General features: G+C 38.6%; 1 protein-coding gene across 3 annotated transcripts in view; it reads right to left on the bottom strand.

The window, feature by feature from the left end:
* Window positions 1–27500, bottom strand: part of LOC127004979 (guanylate cyclase 32E-like) — a 142458-nt gene that overhangs the window by 103290 nt on the left and 11668 nt on the right. Inside the window, exons 2-5 of one of the 3 annotated variants that reach the window (XM_050873352.1) lie at window positions 20438–20783; window positions 18203–19285; window positions 16644–17911; window positions 11363–11611 (exon numbers count right to left, since the gene is read on the bottom strand). In XM_050873352.1, coding sequence (XP_050729309.1) covers window positions 11363–11611; window positions 16644–17492 — 1098 coding nt within the window. In that variant the 5' untranslated portion in view covers window positions 17493–17911; window positions 18203–19285; window positions 20438–20783. Of the gene's footprint in view, window positions 1–11362; window positions 11612–16643; window positions 17912–18202; window positions 20784–27500 lie in introns of all 3 variants that reach the window. The other 2 variants (XM_050873351.1, XM_050873353.1) reach the window with 2 other exon arrangements.

The following is a 27500-nucleotide window of genomic DNA, read 5'->3' as shown; positions in this document are numbered from 1 at the left end:
TTGTAGTGTTGCCATCTCTTCCTCCCCCCAACACTGACAGGCAATGTTGGTACGCCTGATTTGAGGGTAGGGAGTTAAGGGGGGGGGGGGGGGTAGGGACATGTGTGACAGGGGGGGAAGGGGAGAAGAGGGGGGAGAAAGAGTAAAGGGGAGATACGATTTACACATGTAGGTATATTTTGGTGAAAGGCACACACACACACACACACACACACACACACACACACATACATGCATATATGTGTCATTTTGTTTGCCTGTTCTCTCTCTCTCTCTCTCTCTCTCTCTCTCTCTCTCTCTCTCTTCGTTATCATATTACTAAGGTTTTTACGACTACTTTTTTTCTCTATTTCCTTTCTCCTCCTCCTTTTCTCCTCGCTCTCCCTTCCTCCTCCCTTTCTCCTCCTCGCGTTCCTTTCCTCTTCCCTTTCTCCTCTTCATTTTTCTTTCCTCCTCCCTTTCTCCTCTTCACTTTTCTTTCCTCCTTCTTTTCTCCTCCTCGCTGTTTCTTCTCGTATCCTCCTCCTACTCCTCCTCTTCTTTTCCTCGCTCTCCCTTCCTCCTCCCTTTCTCCTCTTCACTTTTCTTTCCTCCTCCCTTTCTTCCCCTCGCTCTCCCTTCCTCCTTCTTCTCTCCTCCTCGCTGTTTCTTCTCGTATCGTATTTCTTATCTTAACGAGCGTTTAATAGGGCGACAATTAATGATCAGATAAAATATAATACTCCTTAGAGAGAGAGAGAGAGAGAGAGAGAGAGAGAGAGAGAGAGAGAGAGAGGGGTGGGTGGGGGGCGAGGGAGAGGGAGAGAGAGGAAAATTCAAATACTTCTTATCCTCTAAGTCTTCTGAGAACGACCACAAGTTTTCCATCGACATAATAAGTGTCAGTTGCTTAAGGAGGAGGAGGAGGAAGGACTGGGAGAAGAAGAGCGGTCAAGAGTGATGCAGTGGTTCAGAGTAGGAGGAGAATGAGGAGGAGGAGGAGGAGGAGGAGGAGGAGAGTAGTCAAATTTTGAAAGGTGAAGAGTGACGTAAGAGAGAAGATGAAGTGGAAGAGAATGAAGAGGAGAAAGAAAAGTTGAGAGAAAAAAAACGCAGAGAAGGTACCTGAAGTAGACGGAGGAGGAGGAGGAGAAGGAAGAGGAGGAGGAGGCGCTAGTATAAAAAAATCAGAAAAGAGAAAGAGGAGGAGGTTGTACTTGGAAGAAGAAGAAAAGGAAGAGGAGGAGGTGGAAGAGGAAGGAAGGAAAAGATTAAGACATTAGACGAGGCGTGAAGGATGGAAGAGGAAGAGGAATAGGAGGTTCGTTAATGGAGGTGGAGGAAGAGTGAAAGAGGACGAGGAGGAGGAAGAAAATAAAAAGGGAAAGATAAGAAATATTTAAACAAGTGGTGACAGTTACGAGGAGGAGGAGGAGGAGGAGGAGGAGGAGAGGTAGTGAAAGAGAAGCAAACTGTTGGAAATTGGGGTGTAAGAAGGAAGAAGGAGGAGAAAGTAAGAGGGCGAAAGAGGAAAGAAAGAGAAAGAATTATGAAAAAAAAGAGGAAAGAGAAAAGTCTGAAGATTTTTGCTAAAACTTGTGGAGAGTCCTTAATGCCCGCAAGGAGGAGGAGAAGGAAGAAGAAGAAGAAGAAGAAGAAGAAGAAGAAGAAGAAGAAGAAGAAGAATGCAGAGAATATTCGTACATAATGATACATGGCTGTGTCGGACCGTAGAGTTCATATTGTGTAAAAAAATTACCCAAAACTTTATAGTCAATGGTAAGAGAAAAAGAAGAAGAAGAAGAAGAAGAAGAAGAAGAAGAATGCAGAGAATATTCGTACATAATGAAACATGGCTGTGTCGGACCGTAGAGTTTATATTAGTTTGAAAAATTACACAAACTTAATATTCAATTGTAAGAAAAGAAGAAGAAGAAGAAGAAGAAGAAGAAGAAGAAGAAGAGGAATGCATCGATAATACTACATAATGAAACATAGCAGTCCGTCACCGTAGAGTTTATAATAGGTTGAAAAATTACTCAAAGCCTAAGAGTCGCTGGTAAGAGAGAAACATGTCACTTAGCTCACGGAAATGCTTTGTTTCTTCTGTAATATCTCTTGGTGTTAAATATGACTAGTCAGAGAGAAATTCGCATCATATTTGCTCTTTTTCACTCTAGTTCCCCTCGTTCCCCTTCTTCAAAACAAACAAAAAAAAAAACAAAAAAAAGTGAGAAATTCGCATGTTATCTGCTCTTTTTTTGCATTGGTTTCCCTCCCTCTCCTTCTCAAAAACTATAAAAACAAAAAAGAAAATGAAATATAGTGTGTGTGTGTGTGTGTGTGTGTGTGTCAACAACTTATATGCTTTTCTAAATACAGGTCAATGGGGTATAAACATTTTCGAATTTTGCATTTACTCAGCGTGCCTGATTTCCGTGTGTGTCTAATCAACAGGCAGACAAACTAATCGGACGCCGCTGATGGACTGTTAAACCCAATTGTGTAACCTGATTGTTTGGAGAGTGCGTGATTTGTGTTGTTAAGTGTTGTTTGGTAATCATGGGTATTAGGAGAGAAGGGGAAGGGCAAGAGGGGGAGGTGAGGAGATACGTGCTGCCCTACTTTGAATTGATTATGGAAGGTCTTTAGGCTATATATGTGTTTCTCTCATCGTTGACTTTGTGTGTAATGTTTTAAACTTGTAAACTCTACGGTGACGGGCATCCTTGTTTCACTATGTACGGATATCCTCTTACCTTTTTTTTCTTATTATTTTTCGTCTCTTCTTTCTTCCAATAAGGTCAACAGAGTGAGGTTTCAAATGCAAGTCACACTTCAACTTGTCCTCGGCCTCCTCCTCCTCCTCCTCCTCCTTCTCCTTCTCCTCCTCCTCCTCCTCCTCCTCCTCCTTCTCTTCCTCCTCCTCATCATCATTATCATCATCATCATCATCATCTCGTTTTTCTTAGTTTTTTTATCTTCATCTTGTTCTTCTTTACATTACTTTACTTTATTTTACAATTAGCTAAAATCTGAAATACTCGACTGCATGTGTATTGTATGAGTTCGTCTTCAGCAGATAATGTAAACAATCACGAGAGAGATTTACATAGTGTGATCGTGCTGAGACATACGTGGAAAGGGTTAGGAATGTGATATTAAGAGCAGTATAGCAAGAGGGAGCCAGACAGATTGATCGTTGGAGACATATCGTTAGTGGGTTATATGATATTAACGGCAATATATCGTGAAAGTCCGAGAGATTGATCGCTACAGAGACATATCGTTCAGGGGATGTGTGCAATTAAGAGGTTGGCTATCACAGCACTCAGTAAATAATCTTAAGTTTGTTGCGATATTGAAGTTCTGCTGTTTCGTTGTAATTAGCAGACTGTTGTGTTTCCTCTTCTTTATGGTTTTAGAGACATATTGGAAAGGGTTGTGTGATATTAAAGTAAAGTTTGTAGCGATATTGAAGTTATGCTGTTTCGTTGTAATTAGCAGACTGTTGTGTTTCCTCTTCTTTATGGTTTCAGAGACATATTGGAAAGGGTTGCGTGATATTAAAGTAAAGTTTGTAGCGACATTGAAGTCGTATCGCTCCCATGTAATCACCAGACCGTCACATATTCTCTCTCTTTTTTACGGCTCCAACTTTTGAGATGTTTGATCGATTGAATATCCTCGTCAAGCCTGTTCAGAAACTTGACCTCCGGCAGACTCTTTTCTTTGTATTCTCTTAGCCCGGGAGAGAAGAATGAAGAAATTGTAGTTCGTTTTTTCTTCCAAGCCTTGTTCGTTATTAATTAAGGATATTTTTTGGCAGTTCGTCCCTACATTTTTTGGGGGAGGGTGAAGCCTAAAAAAGTATACTTCTCTTTTTCTTTAAGTTTCGTTGGTTACTTTTTTTTCGGGGAGAGGTTAGGGGGGGAGTTTATCCTAGTCCTACAACTCTATTATTTTATTCTTTTTTTTTTTTGCCAGGGAGAAAGACAAAAAAACAATACTTCTTTCTTTTATGTCAAGTTTTGTGGTTTATTGATTTTCTTTTTGGCAGTTTGTCCTAATCTCGACTTATTTAATCGCACAACCTTTTCTGTGTTCTAAGGCTGAGGTCTCACTCGGGAAAATATATATGGAAGACACAACTTTAATTTTTGGAGTTTTGTTTTTCGAAGTTTCCCACGACAAACCTAAGGGCATGTCGACTTCGTGGCCTGTGGGTGTATTACGCTTGGAGAACTTCACGTCTTAAGTTATAAGACGACCCAGTACTTTATATTTTCTTCATTTACTGCCGGACATACTTCACACTTCTTCTTTTACTACTTCTACTTCTTTTTCTACTTCTACATTTACTGCCAAACATACTTCATACTTCTTCTGTTACTACTTCTACTTATATTTCTTCTTCATTTTCTGCCAGACAACACATCTATATATTCAATCCTCCAGGACATACTTGAGAAGGGGTATTACATCTATATATTTAATCTCGCAGGACAAACTTCAAAAAGGGGATTATGTCTATTTATTTAATCCCGCAGGACATACTTCAGAAGGGGGATTACATCTACATATTTAATCATTTTGTTGACTATTAGGAGATTGAGCAAAGACGAAGTTAAGACTAGAAACTTCCCTGAAGCTTACAAACCTCCCCGAACCTGCAGCTCATACCAAGAAAAACAGAAGAGAAAATAAATCGTCAGGCTTAGTTTCAGTTTATGTCTTCAGGGCTCAAAGGTCACGAGTCCTCCTTCCCCGAGATTTGAAGACATCTGCCACTTGTCACGCCATCGGATAATCTGTTCTCGATCTCTCTGGTCTGCCCGTCTTAATTGTGTCATCCTTAAACTTTGAAGAGGTTAAACGAGAAAGAGAAAGAGCAGGAAGTAAAGAAAATTAAAGAAAAAGAAATATAAAGAAAGGAGAAGGAATAGGAGTAAGAGGTCAAGAAGAAAAGGAAGATAAGGAAACTGAAGAAACAAAAGAATAAGAAGTAAAACAAAGAGCAAGAAGCAGAGATAAAAAGATGTAAACAAAAGGAAGAGAGACGAGCTGGTGGAAAATGAGAAAGAGGTGAAATGTGACCCCGTTGAAAATAGAAAACAAGTGAGAAAAGTTTTGAGAGAGAGAGAGAGAGAGACTTTTATTACTGAACCACTATAATGAAACATGGAGTTAATTATTTTTTTTATTTAGATTACGTCATATTTGCACTCATACAATCTCTCTCTCTCTCTCTCTCTCTCTCTCTCTCTCTCTCTCTCTCGAACACACTCACATTTGATAACACGATACCAGATAATCAATACGAAAGTGTAACTCTCTCTCTCTCTCTCTCTCTCTCTCTCTCTCGATACTAATTAATTCGATACAATTTCTTCGTTTCAAAACTCTATATTGCATTTCTTTTTTTATACATTCCGCAATGCGTCATTCCTTTATTTTTGGGCGAACAGAATGAAAGTTTTTTTTATTTGGCCTTTGATTTGTCACTGCTTGAAATGTTCCTCGTACTGAGATAGTTTTACGAAAACTCGTTAAAACAAAGAATATTAATTTCATCGTTAATATTCTATTTCGAGAGTAAGCTTTTTACGTAATGAAGAAATCTGAATCAACTAATTACAACTTCTGGAAATAAAAAAAAGTTGCCTTCTATAAAAACTCATATCAGCATTGAATGAATAATTAGTCTTGTGCAAAATACATATAAAAACTGGCGGTGCAGATTTTCAGGTTTTTATTTTTTCAAACTCGGCTCACGTTTCCGGTCTTAAATTCCTCGCAAAAAGAAATGTAGAATACGCCATTCATTTTTTTTAAATGCTCTTTTTTTATGAAGAGAACAAAAAAGCAAAATAGCACAGTCGTTATGAAAGATATAAAGAATTTTATAACATAGGTCAGTCATTGCTAAAAGTATAACATCAGTCGAATGGGGAGTGTCAAAGAGGCTTCCATAGGGAGGACGCCTTTTTGTTATCGGTCCTACTGTCTGACAGGGGGACACTGAAGCACAGTACACTGCCCCCAGTATAATTGGAAGCAACAATGAAATGAATGGGAAATGAATAATAGATATGTACACGTGTTCAGTCATTACCAGATATGAAAAAAGTAGTCCATTCAATGCAAGCCATATAATACCAACAAAATCTAATCCATCTCAGAATAGCAAACAAAAAAGACCAAAGCAGGCCGTCGAATTAAAAAAAGATATTTAACCCATTTGCAAGTTGATAAAGAAAACTCCCCAGTGAACAGTAATCTAGTTCCGAAAAGAAAACACAAAGAGCAACGTAATCCATTCAATCCGGAAAAAAAAGAATAAGCCCAACTCTGAGAAAGAAAAAAAGACCAAAATATTTAGCACAATTTTGAGTTGAAAAAGAAAAAAAACGACCCCATGAACAGTAATCTGATTCTGGAAAGATGACAAAGAGAGCAAAGTAATCCATTAATGCGAGAAAAACAACAACAACTGTGAGAAAGAAAAGTAAGTGCAAAATATTTAGCACTATTTTGAGTTGAAAAAGAAGAAAAAAAAAACGACCCCATGAACAGTAATCTAGTTCTGGAAAGATGACAAAGTGACCAAGGTAATCCATTAATGCAAAAAAAAATACCTTACTGTGATAAATAAAAATCTTGACCCATGAACTCCGGAAGCAAAAAATAAGCTCCCTCTCTGCACAATCATTACCTAGGCGTCCAGCGTGAACACATTAGCACACACTTTTTCCTCTGTGATTCCGGCAACAATTTTTCCCTCCAATTATATTTCCATTTTTTACTGATCAGAAAGGGGGGAACTAATTACACGATATGTTTGTAGGTCACAGCACAAAATGGACTTTCAAATGGCCGGGGAAAAAGTGTTATGGCAATTTACCGTTGGAAGGCTCCCTCTCCATTAGACCAAATCAACGAGGGTTTTCAGATAGACCCCAAAATTAAAGTCCAGATAGATAATGATTATGCTCTCATGACTAGTATTTCAGTTTATCGGTGGAAGGCACTCTCCATTAGACGAAATCAACGACGGTTTTCAGATAGACCCCAAAATTAAAGTCCAGATAGATAATGATTATGCTGTCATGTCTAGTATTTCAGTTTATCGGTGGAAGGCGCTCTCCATTAGACGAAATCAACGAGGGTTTTCAGATAGACCCAAAAATTATACTGATAGATAATGGTTCTACTATCAAAATTAATACTTCAATTTTGGGACAATGGAAATGAATGGTGAAAAATGTATGTATTGTTTCGTTATGAGTGCTGGTTATCAGGTTGTTGTTGTTGATGTTGGTAGTGGTGGTGGTTGTAGTAGTGGTGGTGGTGCTGGTTGTAGTGGTGGTGATGGTATTACTTTCTTTTTCTCCCTAACACTTTCGCTACTAACAATTTCGCTGCTGAACAATTATTTCCCGCGTTGATATGATTACAATTACCGTTATTAGCGTGCGGGGAGAGCTCTTGGGCTGTTCACCTGTTGGCCTCACGTGGGCAGGTAAATTTGCCAAGCCCCAGGTGGTAATTAAGGTAAAGGTGTGCGAAGATTAACTCCACTCTCTTCTCTTAATCCTCTTCCTCATTCTCCTCCTCTTTCTCTTTCATCTCTAGTTATTTTTTTCCTTTTCATTGCTCTCCTTGTTTCGCCCTAATTCTCCTCCTCTTCCTCCTTCCCTTTCATCTCTAGTCATTATCTCCTTTTCCTCCTGTTTCGCGCTCATTTTTGCCCTTTTCCTCCTCTTCCTTCTTCTCCTCCTCTGTCATTTCTAGTTATTGTTTTCCTCTTTATTGCTCTCCTCTTTGTTTCATCCTCATTCTAGGCTTTTACCTCCTCTTCCCCCTTCTCCTCCTCTTTCATTTTTAGTTTTATCCCTTTTCTTTCATTTCTCTCCTCGTTTCGTCTTCATTATTGCCCTTTTCCTCCTTGTTCTCCTTCATCCTCCAACTCTTCCTCCTCCAACTTCTCCTCCTCCTCCTCCTCCTTTCATCTTTGTTTTCTTCCCTCCTCTTCGCCTTTTGTCTTTTACTTGGATAATTTTTCCACACACACACACACACACACACACACACACACACACACACACACACACACGCGGCTTTAATTTTGTGACGTCAGCGCACGTGTGTAGATGAAATGAAAATGAGATTGTCGTCAGATAGTTTATGGATCAGCAAGCAGCCAAACACACTCCCAGCTTGTTGTTGATGATGGTAGCTTTGTTGTTGTTGTTGTTATTGTTGATGATGATGGTAGCGTTATCGTTGTTGTTGTTGTAGTTGGTGTTGTTGTTGTTAGTGGTGTTGGTGGTGGTGGTGGTGGTAGTGGTGATGGTGGTATTATTTTGCATTTCTCTTCATCCACTTGCTCCTACTAATTCTACTGCTATTGCTACTACTATAATTAATATTGCTATGTGTCTGCTACAATTACTGCTACTAGTATTACATTCACTACTACTACTAATACTAATGCTACTAATTCTAATGTTATTGCTCTTAATAATACTGTGTTTACGTCTGCTACAATTACTACCTCTACTACTACTACTACTACTACTACTACTACTACCAATGATAATATATATATAAATAACTATATATATCTATATATATATATATAAATATATATATATATATATATCTATCTCTCTCTCTCTCTCTCTCTCTCTCTCTCTCTCTCTCTCTCTCTCTCTCTCTCTCTCTCTCTCTCGGGACTCTCTGGTTTTACGTCGCATTTCCTGTTCATTTCTCTCGGATTAGCGTCACTCTCGTTCTTTGCCGCGTCTGCTTTCATCAACATTCGTCTCTCTCGTTTCCCTGCGTTGCCGTTTCCTTTGTATTGCCTCAGAGTATTGTATTGCAGAGCTCCGGTGACCTGTTTAGCGTGTGTGAGTTGTTGCTTTTTAGGAGGATTGGCCTTTGTGTTGTTGGTGCTGGTGATGGTGTTGGTGTTCGTGTTCGTGTAGGGGGTTGATGTTGATGTTGGTGATGTTGGTGGTAGAAGAAAAGGGCTAAAATGAGAACGAAATAAGAAGAGGAATGAAAGGGGGGGAAAAAAATAAAAATGAAAGAGGAGGAGAAGGAGGAGGAGGAGGAGAAAAAGGGGGAATAGTGAAAACGAGACAAGAAGTAGAGAAATGAAAAGAGAAAAAATTAACTGTTGGGCTGGTCTTTGGTGTTTGTGATATGTGTGTGTGTGTGTGTGTGTGTGTGTGTGTGTGTGTGTGTGTGTGTGTGTGTGTGTGTGTGTGTGTGTGTGTGTGTGTGTGTTTCGTGTTAGTATTTTCTCTTTCTTTATTCCTGTTTTTTTTTGTTTGTTTGTTTTCAATATTTTCTCCTTTTTATTTTTTGTTTGTTTGTTTGTTTGTTATGTTTGCTATAAATGAGTGTGTGTGTTTTTGTGTTTGTCTTTTCTCTTTCATTATTCGTTTGTTTATTTTGTTTTCAATATTTTTTACTATTTTATTTTTTGTTTGTTTTGTTTGCCGTGAATGACTGTGTTTTGTTTGGTGTTTGTCTTTTCTCTTTCATTATTCGTTTGTTTATTTTGTTTTCAATATTTTTTACTATTTTATTTTTTGTTTGTTATGTTTGCCGTGAATGACTGTGTTTTGTTTGGTGTTTGTCTTTCCTCTCTCTTTACTAATTCGTCTTTTTAATGTTTTTTTTATTCAATATTTTCTACCATTTTATTTTCTGTTTGTTATGTTTGCTATGAATGAGTGTTATTTTGTTTTATTTTTGTCTTTCTCTTTTTTCTCGTTCATTTCTGTTTCTTTCTATATTTTCTACATCCATTTTGTTCTTATTTGCTTCTTATGTTTGCAAGTACGACTGTTTATTTTTTGTTTGTTTGTCTTTCCTCTCGTTTTCTTTTCGTCTTATTCTGCTTTCTGTTTATTTTCTCCTTTTATGCTTATTTATTCATTATGTGTTGTTTATAACGAGCTCTGTCTTTGTTTATCTCTCCTCTTTGTTTTTTTTATCGTTTTATTCTGTTTTCTTTCTATATTCTCTACTTTAATTTTGTGCTTCTTCAATTATCATATTTGTTTAGGTATAAGTGTTTGTTTAATGGTTCTTTCCTCTCGTTGTTCTCGTTATGTTCTCTTTTTTTATATATATTTTCTACTTTAATTTTGTGCTTATTCAATTACTATGTTTGTTTATGTAAGGGTATGTTTGCTCTATGGATCTTTCCTCTCGTTTTTCTTGTTATATTCTCTATACCATATATTTTATACTTTAATTTTTGTGTTTATTCAATTATTATGTTTGTTTAGGTATTAGCGTTTGTTTAATGGTTCTTTCCTCTCGTTTTTCTCATTCTATTCTCTTTTTCATATATTTTCTACTTTTTGTGCTCGTTTTATCATGTTTATTTATGTACGACAGCATTTATATCGTGTCTATCTTTCCTTTCTATTTTCCTCTTCATATTCTGTTTTCCTACATTTCCAAGTTATATTTTATTCCTACTCGTCCATTTCCTTCGTTCCGCTTTATTTCGTCCATGCCAGCAGCTTTGCAACGAAATTACTGTCGATCATTGTAGCAGTTAGCGAGTTTTTGTTGTGTGGACGGGGCCATAAATTCTCGTTTCCCGTCCCGTTCCTTTTTTTGTGCATATACATTTTTGCTCAGGTCCGTTTTTATGTACGGTCAGTCGAGAATGTTGTGTAAGTGGATTATGGATGGCTTTCTCTGTGTGTGTGTGTGTGTGTGTGTGTGTGTGTGTGTGTGTGTGTGTCGGTGTTTAGGGAGGTGGGAATGGCTGCGCCGCTGCTGATGTTTATTTTGGTGTTAAAAGTATGTTGTTAATCTCGTAAATCTCTTATTTTTTTATGAATGTCGCTGTGTGGGTGTGGGTGTGGAGGTGGGTCGGTGTCTATATAGTTTACATCGTCATATTTATGTATACAGGGACACACACACACGTTACCCTCACACACAAACAAAAGCACACCATAATTCATACCACAGTCTCCCTTTCTTCACCTGCTATATTCACACTAACACCAACACCAAAATCAACAAAGTAACAACCATAATAACAAACACACGGTGGCGCTGCGTCCAGGAGGACACTGGAGTCCTGCCCGCCGCCCCAGCAGGGATTTTTCAGTTATCATTCACAGTTTATACCACGCTCTCCCTTCCTTACCTTTACACTAACACCATCAACGACAAAGACAATCAAAGTAACAACTACAACACTCACGTAGGTTATCATGGGCAGGTTCCACGCGGCAGCCACCAGCGGATAGTTATCATTCACAGTTTATACCACGCTCTCCCTTCCATACCTTACACCACCAACGACAAAGACAACCCTAATAACAACCAACACAACACTCACGTAAGTTATCATGGGCAGGTTCCACGCGGCTGCCACCAGCGCCTCATTCGCACAGTTATCATCAGGCCCAATGAACGCGAGCAGGCCGGCGTCCCTCATCATGGTCATGCGCCTGATGGAGAGCGCGGCGAGGGCATCGGAGCCGCTGTGCCCGACGTCCGCCACCTGGTACTGAAGTCTCCGGCCAGGCAGGAGGTTGGGGTCCCTGTTGACGTCCTCTATTGCCACTGGTAATGCCCCCAAAGCCAACTGTTAGGGCGGAAAGAGAAGGGGAGAGAGTTTTTTAGAAGGTCGAGAGATGGAAGGAGGCAGATAATGAAAGTCGTACAGAGAGAGGGGAACAGGTCAAGAGAGAGAGACACAGAGAAGGAGAGAGAGGATATTGAGAGAGATAGAGAGATAAAGATAGACAGAAAGAGAGATACAGAGAAGGAGAGAGAGGATATTGAGAGAGATAGAGAGATACAGAGAGAGAAAAGAGCAGTAAGGTCGAGAGATTGAAACAGGCAGATAATGAAAGTCGTACAGACAGAGGGGAGCAGGTCAAGAGAGAGAGACACAGAGAAGGAGAGAGAGGAGTAGGCATTGAGAGATAGAGAGATAGAGATAGATAAAAAGAGAGAGAGAGAGAGAGAGAGAGAGAGAGAGAGAGAGAGAGAGAGAGAGAGAGGAACAGGTGGTTGGACGGGCGAAAGAGAGAGACAAAGAGAAAGACAGAGAAAGAGAGAAAGGAATACGGAATTTTTGGGTCGAGAGAGAGAGAGAGAGAGAGAGAGAGAGAGAGAGAGAGAGAGAGAGAGAGAGAGAGAGAGAGAGAGAGAGAGAGAGAGAGAGAGAGAGAGAGAGAGAGAGAGAGAGCATGGTGACAGCAGGGGATTAATGGTTCCAGGTACGAATTGAGGACAGGTGTGTTTCAAAAGCAATAAATATAAACTAATTAAGTCACGCAGGTAAATCACACTGCGCGAACACCTGATGGCCTCATACCAACACTACAAATCACACACACACACACACACACACACACACACACACACACACACACGCACACACACGAGTGGATAACATGAGGAAAAAGTGGATAGATCATAACAAAATCCATTCCACTTCACGCACATACACACACACACACACACACACACACACACACACACGCGCACACGACCACTCCACGAACACACCAACAACACAGGGAACACAGCAAGACAAAATACACTAGAATACAACATGATACACGCAATACATAGAGATACATTCATACCAAAGAGTAGGAAGGCTATAGTTAGACTCTGAACTCGTAACCTCAATCTTCCCCACCGAATTTTCAGCCGCTTACCTCGCCCACCGGCTAGACGCTAGAGATTGAGGGGAAGGAAGGAAGGGGAAGCGAAAAGGAAGGAAGGGGAAAGGAGTGCATTCGAGGGGAAGAAGGGGAAGTTAAAGGGAACGTGAGGGGAATGAATCTTCACTCCATATTCCGTTACTCCCCTGGTGTGGTTAGATACTCTCTCTCTCTCTCTTTTTGTCTCTCTCTTACTTTCTCTCTCTTTCTCTAACTTTCTCTCTCTCTCTCTCTCTCTCTCTCTCTCTATCTATCTATCTATCTATCTATCTATCTACCTATCTCTTTATCTCTCTAACTTTCTCTTTTTTCTTCTCTCTTCTCTCTTTTATCTCGTCCTTGTTCTCACGCCATTCATTCTTTTTATTTATTTATTTATTTTTTTTACATTTTCTCTCATTCTATTTTTTCTTATCTTTTTTTTGTATTAATTTTCCATCGACTTCTTACACTCTTACACACAAACCTTTCCTCTCCTTTTCTCTCTACTCTTGTTATCCGTCTATTTTATATACGCGCGTATTTTTCATGAAGGAATATATATACAAAGAAAGAAAGCCCCGTAAAACACACACACACACACACACACACACACACACACACACACACACACACACACACACACACACACACACACACACACACACACACACACACACACACACACACAGACAGTAAGTTATTTTCTTTTATGTAAATTTATCTTGGAGAGAGAGAGAGAGAGAGAATGATAATGGGTTGCCTCGATCCCCAAAGAATTACTATGATATATTGTTTAAAATTTATAGTGCGGCCCCTTCTTTCCTCTCTCTCTCTCTCTCTCTCTCTCTCTCTCTCTCTCTCACTCACTCACTGTCTCTTGTTCTTGGCATGAAAGATATTTTGGAACCACGAAAGAGAGAGAGAGAGAGAGAGAGAGAGAGAGAGAGATTAAGCGCGAAAACAGAGGAAAAGAGAATAATTTGTAAGGTATAGATTAACCTCTCTCTCTCTCTCTCTCTCTCTCTCTCTCTCTCTCTCTCTCTCTCTCTCTCTCTCTCTCTCTCTCTCTCTCTCTCTCTCTCTCTCCATCTATCTTCCTCTCTCTTCTTCCCTCCATCACCACATTGTTTCTTTCTTCCCTTTTTCATCTCCCTTTATCTTCCTTTCTCTCTCTAAGTTAGCTCGTGTGTGTGTGTGTGTGTGTGTGTGTGTGTGTGTGTGTGTTGAAATATTTATCACTCAAGACAATCCTCCTCTTGTGCCTCTAATTAATCTCTCTCTCTCTCTCTCTCTCTCTCTCTCTCTCTCTCTCTCTCTCTCTCTCAACTAATCGTATTTCTTTCAGGCTTTTCCTCATTCTTCCTCTCCTTCCCTCCCTTCCTACCTCCCTCCCCTCCCTTTCCCTCCCTTTTTCCTCCCTCCCTCCCCTAATCTTCCTCCCTCCTTCGTTCCCAAAATGGTGATACAAAGGCACATAAGTCACTTGAGAGAGAGAGAGAGAGAGAGAGAGAGAGAGAGAGAAGAAAAGCAAACGAAGTAAGAGACTAAGTTAGCAAGATAGGAAACTACAAACCTGGAGGAGGAGGAGGAGAAGTAGGAAGAAGAAGAGGAGGAGGAGGAGGAGGAAGAAGAAGAGGAGGAGGAGGAGGAGGAGGAGGAGGAGGAGGAGGAGAAGAAGGAGGAAGAAGAAGAGGAGGAAGAGGAGGAGGAGGAAGAAGGAAGAGAATTGAATAGAAGTGAATTTGGAAGAGGAAGAAGTGAAGTGGAGTCGGTAGAAGAATTTAGAAGAGGAAGAGGAGAAGAAGGGGGAGGAGGAGGAGGAGGAAGAGGAGGAGGAGGAAGAAGAAGAGGATACGGAGGATTAGTATAAAAGATGGAAGAAAATTGCATAGAAGTGAATTTGGAAGAGGAGGAAGTGAAGTGTAGTCGGTAGAAGAGTTTGGAAGAGGAGGAGGAGGAGGAGGAAGAGGAGGAGAAGGAGGAAGAGACGAGATAAAACTTGGAAGATAAGTGGACGGAAGAGAGGTTATAAGGAGAAAGACATAAGTGGAGGAGGAAGAGAAGAAGAAGGAGGATAAGGAGGAGGAGGAGGAGGAGAAAGAAGCCGAGGCAGTGTGGAATGAAGAAGAAGAGGAAGAGGACATGGAGGAGGAGAGAGAGAGAGAGAGAGAGAGAGAGAGAGAGAGAGAGAGAGAGAGAGAGGAGAAAAAAGTTTAAAAGTAAAGATATGCTCAAGGAAACTGATGATAATGGAGATAAAAATAAGACTCAGAAAAGAAGGAGAAAAGAAAAAGGGAAAAAAAGAACATTAGAGGGAATAATTTAGAAGCAGAAACGAAAAAGATGGAAAAAAATGGAAAGTCGAGCAAAATAGAGAAAAGAAAAGAAAGGGGAAAAAGAAGAATGCAACGAAGAGAGGAAGAAGAAAGATGAAATGAAGAAAGAACAAAAAGAAGAGATAAAAGAAGGGAGAAGAAAGTTTAAAAGCAGAAACGGGAGATGGAAAAAAAAGAGAGAAAAATAAACAGAATAATTAGAAAAGCGAAAAGGAAGGAAAGAAAAAATAGACGTGTCACAGAGGAAGAAAGAAAAAGCGAAAAGGAAAAAAGTCCAGGAAAATAATTTAGAAGCAGAAACGGAAGATGGAAAAAGAGAAAAATGAACAGAATAATTAAAAAAGCAAAGAGGAAGGAAAGTAAAGAGAAATACAGGTCTCACAGAGCTATTAAAAGAAGGAAAGAAAGGGAAATGGAAAAGAAATGAAAGAGCAGAAGCGAAAGATGGAAAAAAGAGAAAGTTAAACAAAATAAATTAAATAAGGCAAAAACGTTAGGAAAGAAATATAGAAGTGTGACTGAACTATTTTAAAGCAGGAAGGAAAGCAAAACAGAAGAGAAAAAAAAGATTAAATGGTACTGAAGAGTTGAAACCAGATACGAAAGAAGATGATAAATACAAGTTGCACGGAAGGAAATTCAGAAGAAGAAGAAGAAGAAGAAGATTTAGAGGAAAAAGAAAAAGAAGAATGATGTTTAAAATGACAAAAGAAGATATAGAAGAAGAAAAACAAGAAGAATGGTGCTTAAAATGACAGAAGAAGAAGAAGAAGAAGAAGAAGAAGAAGAAGAAGAAGAAGAAGAAGAGCACTTAAAATGACAGAAGAAGAAGAAAAATATTTAGAAGAAGAAGAAGAAGTAGAAGAAGGAGGAGAAGAAGAATATTTGGAAGGAGAAAAAGAAGAAAAAGAAGAAGAAGATTTAGAAGAAGAGGAAGATTTAGAAGAAGAAGAAAAAGAAGAAGAAGAAGAAGAAGAAGAAGAAGAGGAAGAGTGCTTAAAATAACAGAAGAAGAAGAAGAAGAAGAAGAAGAAGAAGAAGAGTGCTTAAAATGACGAACAGCTCTCCAACTTTCACTCGGAAGAAAAAGCAGAAACAGTCGAAGAAGAAACGTTTAAAGAAAGAAAATGACACTTAGAAAACAAGGAAAATCTCGATAACTTTTAACGAAACACGAAGAAAAGAAGCGAAGCGAAGAGAAACTGAAGGAAGCAAAACCGAAAAGAGTAAAAATATGAAAAGTATAAAGTAAATAAATCTAAGAAAATAAGCGGAATATAAAGTAAGTAAACGAAACAAAGAAAACGAGCAAAAATAATGAAACACTAAACGAAGATGAAGAAAATAAATGAGAGAAAAAAAACGAAGAATCTAAACGGAGGCGAAATAATGATAACAGGAAACAAACGAAAATAAAGAAAGAATAAGACAAAGACAAAGAATCAATAAAAAAAAACAAAGATAAAGAAAACAACACAATGACGACAGGAAACAAACAAAACAAAAAGCAAACAAAAAATAGAGAAAAAAGATAAAGATAGTGAATAAGTTAATCGAACATGAGGATAGAGAAAAGGAACCCATCACCATCATCACCATCATCACCATCATCATCACTCACCTTATTAAACTTGAAGGAGGAGAGGAGGCCGATGGTAATGTTAACTTTCCTCCTGTCAAATGGCCTCGTCAGGTAGTTGTTGACGAAGCGACTGTGACTCTCCTTTGACGTCTCCTGCTGCTTCTGGCTACAATTATCTCCTCCTAGTCCTCCTCCTGCTCCTTCAGTACCTCTAGCCCCACTCTCATTTCCTCCTCCTCCTCCTCCTTGTCCTTCTGTACCTCCTATTCCCATGCTAGCTTCTCCTTCCTCGATGACTCCAGTACCTCTCCCTATCCTCCTTCCCTCCTCTCGTCTCCCTTCCTCCATACCCAGGTGCAGGAGGGAGGTTCTGGAGGGGGAGTACCTCTCTTGGGGGTGACTGGCTGGGAATTGGGGCTCGTTAGCGTCACTAATTGTGTTGGGGGAGACTTGGGGTAGGTTGGAGGCAGCGTGTTTCTCAGGGGGAAGATCTGAACTTGTGAGGGAGAAGGAGGAGGAGGAGGAGGAAGAGGACGAGGAGGAGGACGTTTGGGGTTCATTAAAAGAGGAAGAGGAGGATATTGGCGAGTAAGAGGAGGAGTAAGGAGTATGCTTGCCAGAGAACGAGGAAGATGAAGAGGAGGAGGAGGAGGAGAACGTGTGTAGTAGCTTCGAGGGTGAGGAGGAGAAGGAGTGTGAGTGACGATGACTCCTTATCCTCACAGGACTCCCATAGGATACCCCCTGAGATCCTACAGCTTGGGATCCTTCAGTTGAGAGCGTGGGGGTGGCGTGACCTTCCTTATATGGTGTCCAGGAGTCCACTACCACCACCTCCAGCACCACCACCACCACCACAACCAAAACCTCACCTCCACCGCACCACATTTTCGTTGGGTTGTGGTTGCGGTCTTGTCGTTGGGTGAGGTTTGTGGTGGGTTTGCTTAGGTTGGTGGATGGGTCAGGAGGTTGTTCTGGGAGGGGTTCTGTCCCCCCTTCGTCTCATTTTGAAAGTGTAAAATCCAGTTGGAAGGCTTATTAGAAGTTTTTCCTCACTTTTTCTCTCACTCACTCACTCACTCACTTTTTTTTCTTCTTTCCTTCCTTCCTCTCCTCGTTTTCTCACTCCCTCTCCCTCTCTCTCTCTCTCTCTCTTTCCCTCTCCTCTATTACTTTCCGTCACTCCTCTGATATGTAGTTTTTTTTTTCCTTTTAAAGTGTAATTAGGTCACTTGATTTTTTTATATATATTTCTTGGATAGCCTTTACCTTTTTTTATTTTTTTACTTCTTTGCTGAATTTGTTTACTTGAAGGAGATTAAAATTTTATGATTAATGTTTAGATTTTACTGCCTCTCTTTTGATCTTTGTTTCTTTCTTTTAATTCTGTTTTTCTGTCTGTGTTTGTTTGTCTGTCTTTTTATCTGTCTTTCTATCTGTCTGTCTGTGTGTGTATCTCTATCTGTGTGTGTATCTCTGTCTGTTTGTCTGTATCTCTGTCTGTTTGTTTGTATCTCTGTCTGTTAGTCTGTCTGTTTGTCCGTCTGTTTGTCTCTGTTTTCTCTCTCTCTCTCTCTCTCTCTCTCTCTCTCTCTCACCTGTTTTTTTCACTATTTTTCTTTTAAAAGTAACGTACAATTCATTTTAAATCCTTCTTGCTCTAAATTCACAGGTCCTCTCGCTTCATAATGTTAGTCCAGCTTTTTTTAATTAAGTTCTTTCAAGATTACACATTTTTTTTCTGTAATTTGTCCCTGTTGAAGAATTACTTGATCTCTTTAACCCATTTATTAATTTTTAGCAGTTGATAATTATGTTTTTTTTTCTTTGTTAATTTTCTTGTTCAGATTTGCATTTATTTCGCTCGCTACAAAGATTATTATGTATTTTTTTTTCAGTCTAATATATGTTTTTTCAGTTATTATATTTTTCAGGTTTTCATAATTCAGTTTTTCTTTTCTGTGCTAATTTTCCTGTTGAGTTTTCCATTTATTTCGCTCGCTGCAAAGATTATTATGTACTTTTTTTCAGTCTAATATTTATGTTTTTTCACTTATTATATTTTCCAGCTTTTAATAATTCAGTTTTTCTTTTCTGTTTTAATTTTCCTGTCCAATTTTCCATTTATTTCACTCGTTACAGACATTATTATATTTTCTAAGTCTAATATTTATGGTTTCCCTTTCACCACAATATTTTCTCAGACTTATTTTTATCAGCATTTCATATTCTGTTTTTCTTTCCTGTGTTAATTTTCCTGTTTAGATTTGTATTTCCTTCATTCGCTACAGAGGTGATTATATTTTTCAAGTGTAATATTAATGGTTTCCCTTTCACCACAATATTTTCTCAGGTTATATTTTTTTTCAGGACTTAATAATTCTGTTTTTCTTTTCTATGTTAATTTTCCCATTCAGATTTGTATTCCCTTCACTCACTGCAAAGATTATTATATTTCTCAAGTCTAATATTAATGGTTTCCCTTTCACCACTATTTTCTTAGGTTATAATTTTTTTCATGACATAATAATTCAGTTTTCCTTTTCTATGTTCATTTTCCTGTTCAGATTTGTATTTCCTTCACTCGCTACAAAGAACATTATATTTTTCAAGTCTAATATTTATGATTTTCTTCTCACCACAATATTTCATCAAATTATTGCAGCTTCCTCAAAATTTTCCTGTTAAGATTAATATTTCACTTCACTCCCCACAAAGAACATTATTATATTTTACAAGTTTAATATTTATGTCTTCCTCTCACCACAATATTTCTTCAGATTATTGCAGTTCCCTCAACTATTTCCACAGTGTTTAAAAGTTTTCAGAAGTCATTTTCGTCCTGACCAGGATATCCGGTATTTCTTCATCTTCCCCCGTCATATTTTTCTCCAAGTCTCAGGGTCTGGCGGCCTTTCATTTCATCTCGTGCCTCGTAAATTAACGCTCAGGCACGTTTCTTTGCTTTTCATTTGCTGTGTCACTCTATTAATAATTCTTTTCATCCTTCCTCGAGGTCAACACTTTCTCTAAACGTGCGAGTGCGAGGGTGTATTCATAGTTCACTTATCTGCTCGCGCTTATTTGCATTTTCCCAAGACGGAATCAGCTTCGTACTGCACGGAATTTCCTCACATTTTGTCGTATGATTCTCCTAAAGTTGGGTATAAATTTTGCACGCGCGATTTCGTTGTGTAAAGCGTTCTATTTGTCAAAGAATTCGGTGTGGAAAATTGTATGTGTGTGTGTGTGTGGGTGTGTGTGTGTGTGTGTGTGTGTGTGTGTGTGTGTGAATGTGTGTACCCGGGAATGTAGTTTTTTTTTATAATCAACGTAGTATTAATATTAGTTCTTATCATTCAATTCCCTGCATTAATCAAACCAGTAATCTTGAATGCAGTTTAAGGGTGCTGACGGCTGATTAAGGTTGCGCTGAACGGCTTGTAAGAAAGTGCTCATGCCTGAGTGCTAGTATGAAACTTACGTCGTGTTTTGAAGCTATTGTAGTCCTGGAGTAATGTCTGAGTGCTTGTTGTGGGTTTAAGCGAAAATCTGCTTGCACTGATGACCTTTAAGAATACCCTGAGTGATTGCGGTGCTTAAAAATGGGGCTGAATTGCGCTTGTGCTGATAATATGCTTGTGGGAGTCTCGAATAGGTGCTTAAAATGCTTATGTAAATCGTAAGCAATTGAAAAGTGCTACGAAAAACCATAAAGTGCTTGAAAAAGGTACTGTAAGGTGCTAGACGAGTGCTGACAATATGGCTTTGACGTCTCCTGAGGTTAAGTGCTTTTCTGTGGCTTTAGCGGTGAAGAGGTGCTTATGACTTACGATAGTGCTTGAAAAGGTGCTGGGAAGTGTTGGTTGGCTTGAACCGAGACAAAACTGTTGACGGTATTCCTGTAGACCACTTATATAGCCAATTCAGTGCTTTTATGTAGCCTTAGCGGTGAAGAGGTGCTTAAACGAGGCGGTATAGTGCTGGCAGGTGCTAGGTGGCGTGTTGGTAGATCAGCGTGCTTGCTCTATGCTGCTGAGAAAGAGGTTGCTGTCGAGAAGCACTTGTGTGACAGCGATGATCAACACCAGCAGCATGAGGGCAGCCAGCAGCACCAGCGGCTCCAGCATCTCCATCCTGACTGCCTGCCTCTCTTACTCAGCCTTCTATGTCATGATGCTGTAGGAGAGATAAGTGGATAGGCAGTTAGTCCGGTAGCAGCGGGGATCATGTTTCTTAATGGTCCCTCTAAGCGAGAAAAATGAGAAAAATCATCTCTCACACAAACCATTTCATAATATATATCAAAGCATTTGTGATCAGTTTATGCATCATCTATTTTGGGGGGTTTATATGATGGCACAAATTTGGCACGTCGCTGCTACACGGTAAAGCCACAAATTTGGCCCGTCGCTGCTACCGGGTTAGTAGATAGATAGAGAAAAAGATATAGAGATGCAGGCAGGCAGGTCAAAATAGTAAAGACAGAGAATATAACGAAACAGATAAAGTATAAAGAGAATAAATGAGATAGCAAGGAAGGAATTGGTGGAGAAAGTGGCAAAAATCGAAATAAAGGAAATATACTTGAAAAAGAAAAAAGGAAGGAAAAACGATATAGGAAAGAAAATTATTGAAAGGAAGAAAAGGAAGAAACCAAGAAAGGAGGAAAAAACACGGAAAAAGTATAAAAAAGATCGAAATAATGGAAATATGATTGAATAATAAGAAAAAGGAAGAAAGAAAAAAGATGAGAAAGAAAATTATTGAAAGGAAGAAAAAAAAGAAAAAAGCAAGAAAAGAGGAAAAAAGATGGAAAAAATATAAAAAGATCGAAATAAAGGAAATATGATTGAGTAAGAAGAAAAATAAAGAAAGAAAAAGATATGAAAAAAAATTATTGATTGGAAGAAAAAAAAAGCAAGAAAAGAGGAAAAAAGGTGGAAAAAGTATAAAAAGATAGAAATAAAGAAGAGTAATTGAATAGGAGGTAAGAAGGAACGAAGACAGAAACATAGCAATGAATATGAAAGAAAAAAATATTGAAAGGAAGGAGGGAAGGAATGAAAGCAAAAAAGAAAAAAAGGGAAAAGAAAGGAAGGAAAGAGAAATAAATTGAAGAAAAATCACCATGATCTCCACAAATACATGAAACTGATGTATATAGAGAGAGATAATAGAGAAATAGAAGATGAGGAGGAAGAAAGAAGAAAGGAAAGATGAGAGATAAATTAAAGAAGAAAAAATAATAGAAATAATAGAAGAGATAATTGAATAGGAAGTAAGAAGGAACGAAGACTGAAATATAGAAATGAATATGAAAGAAAAATTATTGAATGGAAGGAGGGAAGAAAAGAAAGCAAGAAAAAAAGGAAAAGAAAGACAGGAAAGACAAATAAATCAAAGAAAAATCACATCATCTCCACAAATATATAAAATTGATGTATAGATAAAGAGATAAAAAAAAGAAATAGAAGAGGGAGAAGAAGAAGAAAGAAAAGATGAGAGGTAAATTAAAGAAGAAAAAATCACCGTCATTAGTCAACAAATATGAATGGAGTTGATGTAAAGGGGCCTCTAAGGTTCCTCTAATTATCCCGGACTTCCTTCTGCATCATTAGAGAGAAAACAACAAGAATGAAAACATTAAACACGCAAGACGTCCATCAACATATTTTAGAGAGAGAGAGAGAGAGAGAGAGAGAACAAAGAAAAGCTTGAGCCGCCTGTTAAGACCACGAAAAATGTTCACTAATTAAGGGAGGGTGATAGACAGCCTTCCGTTGAGCTTTGTGTCTTGAATATTCTTAAAGGTATACTCTCTCTCTCTCTCTCTCTCTCTCTCTCTCTCTCTCTCTCTCTCTCTCTCTCTCTCTCTCTCTCTCTCTCTCTCTCTCTCTCTCTCACTCTCTCTCTCTCTCTCCTCTCTCTCTCTTTTTTTTCTCTCTCTCTCTCTCTCTCTCTCTCTCTCTCTCTCTCTCTCTCTCTCTCTCTCTCTCTCTCTCTCTCTCTCTCTCTCTCTCTCTCACAGAAAAAGTTTATCCGTTTCATTATTTTTTGTCGACCTTTCTCGTTGTCTAAATTTATACGGGTGGAAATAATTACTCTCTCTCTCTCTCTCTCTCTCTCTCTCTCTCTCTCTCTCTCTCTCTCTCTCTCTCTCATAAATCTGGCAATAACCAAGAAAGGAACATCGCACATTGAAATTTATTAGACAACGTGACAGAAAGATGTACCTGCGCACGAAGGTTGGAACAGGAGAGAGAGAGAGAGAAGGCGCTCAACAAGATCCTTAAAGTCTACGTCGATAGGCTGCCAATTTTCACTCCCCCGAGCAACGCATTTGAGAGAGAGAGAGAGAGAGAGAGAGAGAGAGAGAGAGAATTGGGGGCTCAACAAAATCGTTCAAGTCTACGTCGTTAGGCTCCCAATTTTCACTACCCCGAGCAACCCATTTGTGAGAGAGAGAGAGAGAGAGAGAGAGAGAGAGAGAGAGAGAGAGAGAGACAGACAGACAGACAGGAAGACAGACAGACAGATGGACAGACAGACAGACAAAGAAAAAATGAAAGAAAAGAAAAGAAAGAATATTAAACAGACAGACGAACAGACAACAGAATAGCCTAAAAATATACCGACTAATAGAGAGACAGACGAACAGACAGACAGACAGACAGACAGACCAACAGATCGAAAAAGAAATTAAAGTTTGCATTTTAACCTAATTAATGAAGAGAGAGAGAGGAGGGGGAGGGGGGGTATTTGCTTATAGACGTTTTTTTCCATTTCACGGTCTCATTTTTTTTTCCTTCATTTATTTACCATTTTTGCGGCGGAGTCGAATCATTTTTCTGAGTATTGGCGTCACGGGAAACGATTCTAATTATATCTTTTATAATTCCTCCTCTCATATTTTTCTTTTGTGTTACTCGTATTATTTTTTTTTTTATCACCAGTTTTTTTTTTCCATTTTTGATTACGCTTATTTTTTTCTTTTCTTTTTTTGCGAATTTCTGTATTTTCCAACGATTGTAATTTTTTCTCTTTTGTAAATCTGTCTTATTTTTCGTTTGTCATTAGTTTTTTTTTTCTTTTTGTGTCAATAGTTTTTTTTTCCATTTTTATTACACATATTTTTCTTTATATTTTACGTATTACTTTATTTCCCAACGATTGTTATTTTCTCTTCTATAACTCGGTCTTTTTTCTATTATGTCACAATTATTTTTATTCTTTGTGTATCAACATTTTATTTTCCTTCTTTTTTAACGTATCTATTTGTTTACGTAATCACTTTTTTACTTGTTTTTTACTCGTATTTTTTTTTCTTTATATTGTATCCTTTTCTATTTTAATTTTGACCTCTATTTTGGCCACTCTTTACTTCTATCTTTTATGGGAGCGGCGAATAGCGGGCTTTTGTGTGTTGTTTTGTCCCCTTTTGTTGCCCTTGAGCCGTGACCTCTGGTGTAAAAATATCATCATTATTCATTTATTTATTGCTCTTCATTCGCCATTAGTATTTCTTTGTATAATGTAATGTTTCCAATTTTTATGGTGAGTTTGTTTTCTATAACGAGGTTTCCTGTTTCGTAATTGCTGTGTTTTTATTTCCCTTTTTATTTTACTTATCATTTATTCTTCTTCCTCTAATGTCTTTTATTTTTGGTGTTGTTGTTGTTTTCTTATTCTGTCTCATAACCATTTCATCGCTTCCCTTTAATAAGTTCATAATCATTTTTCACCCAGCCAGTTAACAATTTTCACGAGGAGGATAGTGTGTGGGGAGGGGGAGAGGAGGGTAGTGTGTGTGTGGGGGGGGGGAGGGGAGTGGGAGGGGGGGGGATGAGAGGAAGTGTTGAATTTCTGCGCCATAAAATGCAACTTATTTTCTTTTATTTCTCATTTCCATCTGCCACTTGCCAAACTACCACCCTACCCCCCTTTTCTCTCTCTCTCTCTCTCTCTCTCTCTCTCTCTCTCTCTCTCTCTCTCTCTCTCTCTCTCTCTCTCTCTCTCTCTCTCTCTCTCTCTCTCTCTCTCTTTCCTGTCGAGGGCCGAGTTAGCTCAAGTAACCGAATTTACATCGTGTGCAGATTTAGTGCCGAAGTTGTTATTCAGAGCAGCTTGTGTGTGGGGGCGTGGGTGTGAGTGGGTGTGTGCGTGGGTGTGGGTGTGGGTGGGAGAGAAAGAAAGAAAGAAAGAAAGAAAGAAAGAAAGAAAGAAAAATTGAGAGAGAGAGAGAGAGAGAGAGAGAAACACAATGAGAAACAAAAATTAACAAACATATACTAGAGACAGAGACAGATAGATGGATGGATAAACAGACAGACAGGTAGAGGAAAAAACAGGACAAAAAAGGAGCTACAGCAAAATGCAAAAACGTACTGACGGACAGGGAGCAACATGCGCACATACGCACACACACCAAAAAAAAAAAGAAAAAAAAAGAAACTGAATACATTGCGAAACGGGGGGAAAAAAAGCATAACTACATTTTAACGTTGACCAAAAAATAAATAAATAAATAAATGCTCGCATGGAAATAATATAAACATCTCTAACACACACACACACACACACACACACACACACACACACACACACACACACACACACTTCCCTCCTCTCTTCCCCCCCACACCCACTCCCCTCCTCTCCCCCCCCCCACTCCCCTCCTCTCCCCCCCCCCCACTCCCCTCTCACCCACCCCACACACACACATACTCACCTCTCCTCCCCCCTCCCACCCACCCCACACAAACACATCCATACTCACCTTTTCTCCCGCCCCCCACACACACACTCCACTCCTCTCCCCCCCACACCCACTTCCCTCCTCTCCCCCCACACACACTCCCCTCCTCTCCCACCCCCCACACCCACTCTCCTCCTCTCCCCCCCTCCCACACATACTCATCTTTTCTCCCTCTCCCCACCTATATACATAAATTTTTCCCTTCAACGTTTTCAAATTAGCTGTATATAATTCTCTTTGGTAATTAATGAGGTGTGCGATAATCATTTGGGGCTGGGTGTATATTGATGAGGTTTAATTAGTTATTGATGCTAATGACTCGTTTATAGGAGCTCGCCCCAGGGAACGGAGGTGTGGGGCCGAAAATGTGGTCTTCCGTTTAATTGTTGTTTTTTTTAACCTATAACTTTATTTTTTTTATTTATTTATTTTTTTTATTTATTTATTTATTTTTTTTTGATTGGATGCGTTTTTACATTCACTTGACCTGACTTTTATTCGACCTTCACGTGACTTGTTTTTGTTTTGTTTTTTTTTTGCTTTTTTTCTTTGACATTTTTTTTTTTACATTTACTTGCTTGTCTTTTTATTTACTATTTTCTTTGTTACTTTTTTTACGCTTTCTTCACGTGACTTTTTTTTTTACATTTTCCTTGCGTGATTGTTTTTATTTACTTTTTTTTCTTTACTTTATTTTTTTCTTACATATACTTTACGGTTTTTTTTCTTTTTTTTCTTTACGTTACTTTTTTCTATATACATTTACTTGACTTTTCTTACAGTTCCGCCCCTCTCTCTCTCTCTCTCTCTCTCTCTCTCTCTCTCTCTCTCTCTCTCTCTCTCTCTCTCTCTCTCTCTCTCTCTCTCTCTCTCTCTCTCTCTCTCTCTCTCGTCAAACATACCAAAAATTATTAGGACAACCTTCGACATTGTTTGAAAGAGTTAATTTTTCTTGTTAAAGCGTTAATTATGTCCGAGTAACCTTGAGAGAGAGAGAGAGAGAGAGGTGCTAATGTACTTGTCATAGAGTTTCATCATTTTTAACACTATGAACAAATGAGGTTTTACTTTTTTTTCTTTATTTTAAGGCGAGAAAATGTATTGTTAGCACTACTACTACTGCTGATACTACTACTACTACTACTACTACTACTACTACTTCTTTCCATCCCTCATCCCTCTTCTCTCCTCTCCCTTCTACCCTACTACCATACTACAACAACAACAACAACTACTACTACTACTACTACTACCTCTACTACAATGCTAACAATAAACATGAAAAAGGAAACACGGGAAAGCACAACGCATTAATTTTCCCTGCGTGTCAAGGTCTTCGCGTGAAACTAGATAACAAATGTGCCTCTAAAAATGACGGGGGGATGAGAAATGGAAGGGAAAAAGTAGGGCTCCTCAAATGACGCTTGGAGAATTGTAATTGTAGTAGTAGTAGTGGTGGTGGTTGTTGTTGTAGTAGTGGTAGTTGTAGTAGTAGAAAAGAAGAGCGAAAAGAACAAGAAAAAGAAGAAGAACAAACAACAAGGACAAGAAAAACAAGAAATCGGAAATCAAGAAAATAACAAGAAATACAAGAAAAAGAAACAAAAAGAAAAAAAATAATGCCAGACTAATGGTTGTTGTTATTGCTGTTGTATAAGTAAATGTTGTAATACGAATAAAAGTAATAACAATAACTAATAATTAAAGAACAAGAAAAAAGACAAAAAAAAATAAGAAACAAAGGGAAAAAGAAAATTTGAGAGTATAGTTGTTGTTATTCTAGTTGGCGTTGTAAATATTGTGAAATGAATAATAATAATAATAATAACTAATGACAAATAATGCATGAAAGTGTCAATTAGCAAGAGATTATACGTAGCTGCGGGGAAAGGGGAAGAAAAGCCAATCCAGATGAAGAAATAAAAGGGGAAACGTTTGGTGTGAGAAATGGAAACTTAATATTAGATCAAACGTCGACTTAACCTAAAACCTTTTTATTTTATTTTTTCAGCTATCAAGTGAGTGCCGAACAGACCTCAGGGGACAGAAAATCATATGACATTTAAATTACGGTATGTTACTCTCTCTCTCTCTCTCTCTCTCTCTCTCTCTCTCTCTCTCTCTCTCTCTCTCTCTCT

This window comes from Eriocheir sinensis, chromosome 29, assembly GCF_024679095.1.
Source record: "Eriocheir sinensis breed Jianghai 21 chromosome 29, ASM2467909v1, whole genome shotgun sequence".
In the NCBI taxonomy this organism is placed as follows: domain Eukaryota; kingdom Metazoa; phylum Arthropoda; class Malacostraca; order Decapoda; family Varunidae; genus Eriocheir; species Eriocheir sinensis.
The sequence above is the reverse complement of the archived record's forward strand: the minus strand, read 5'-3'. Positions and strand labels throughout refer to the sequence as shown.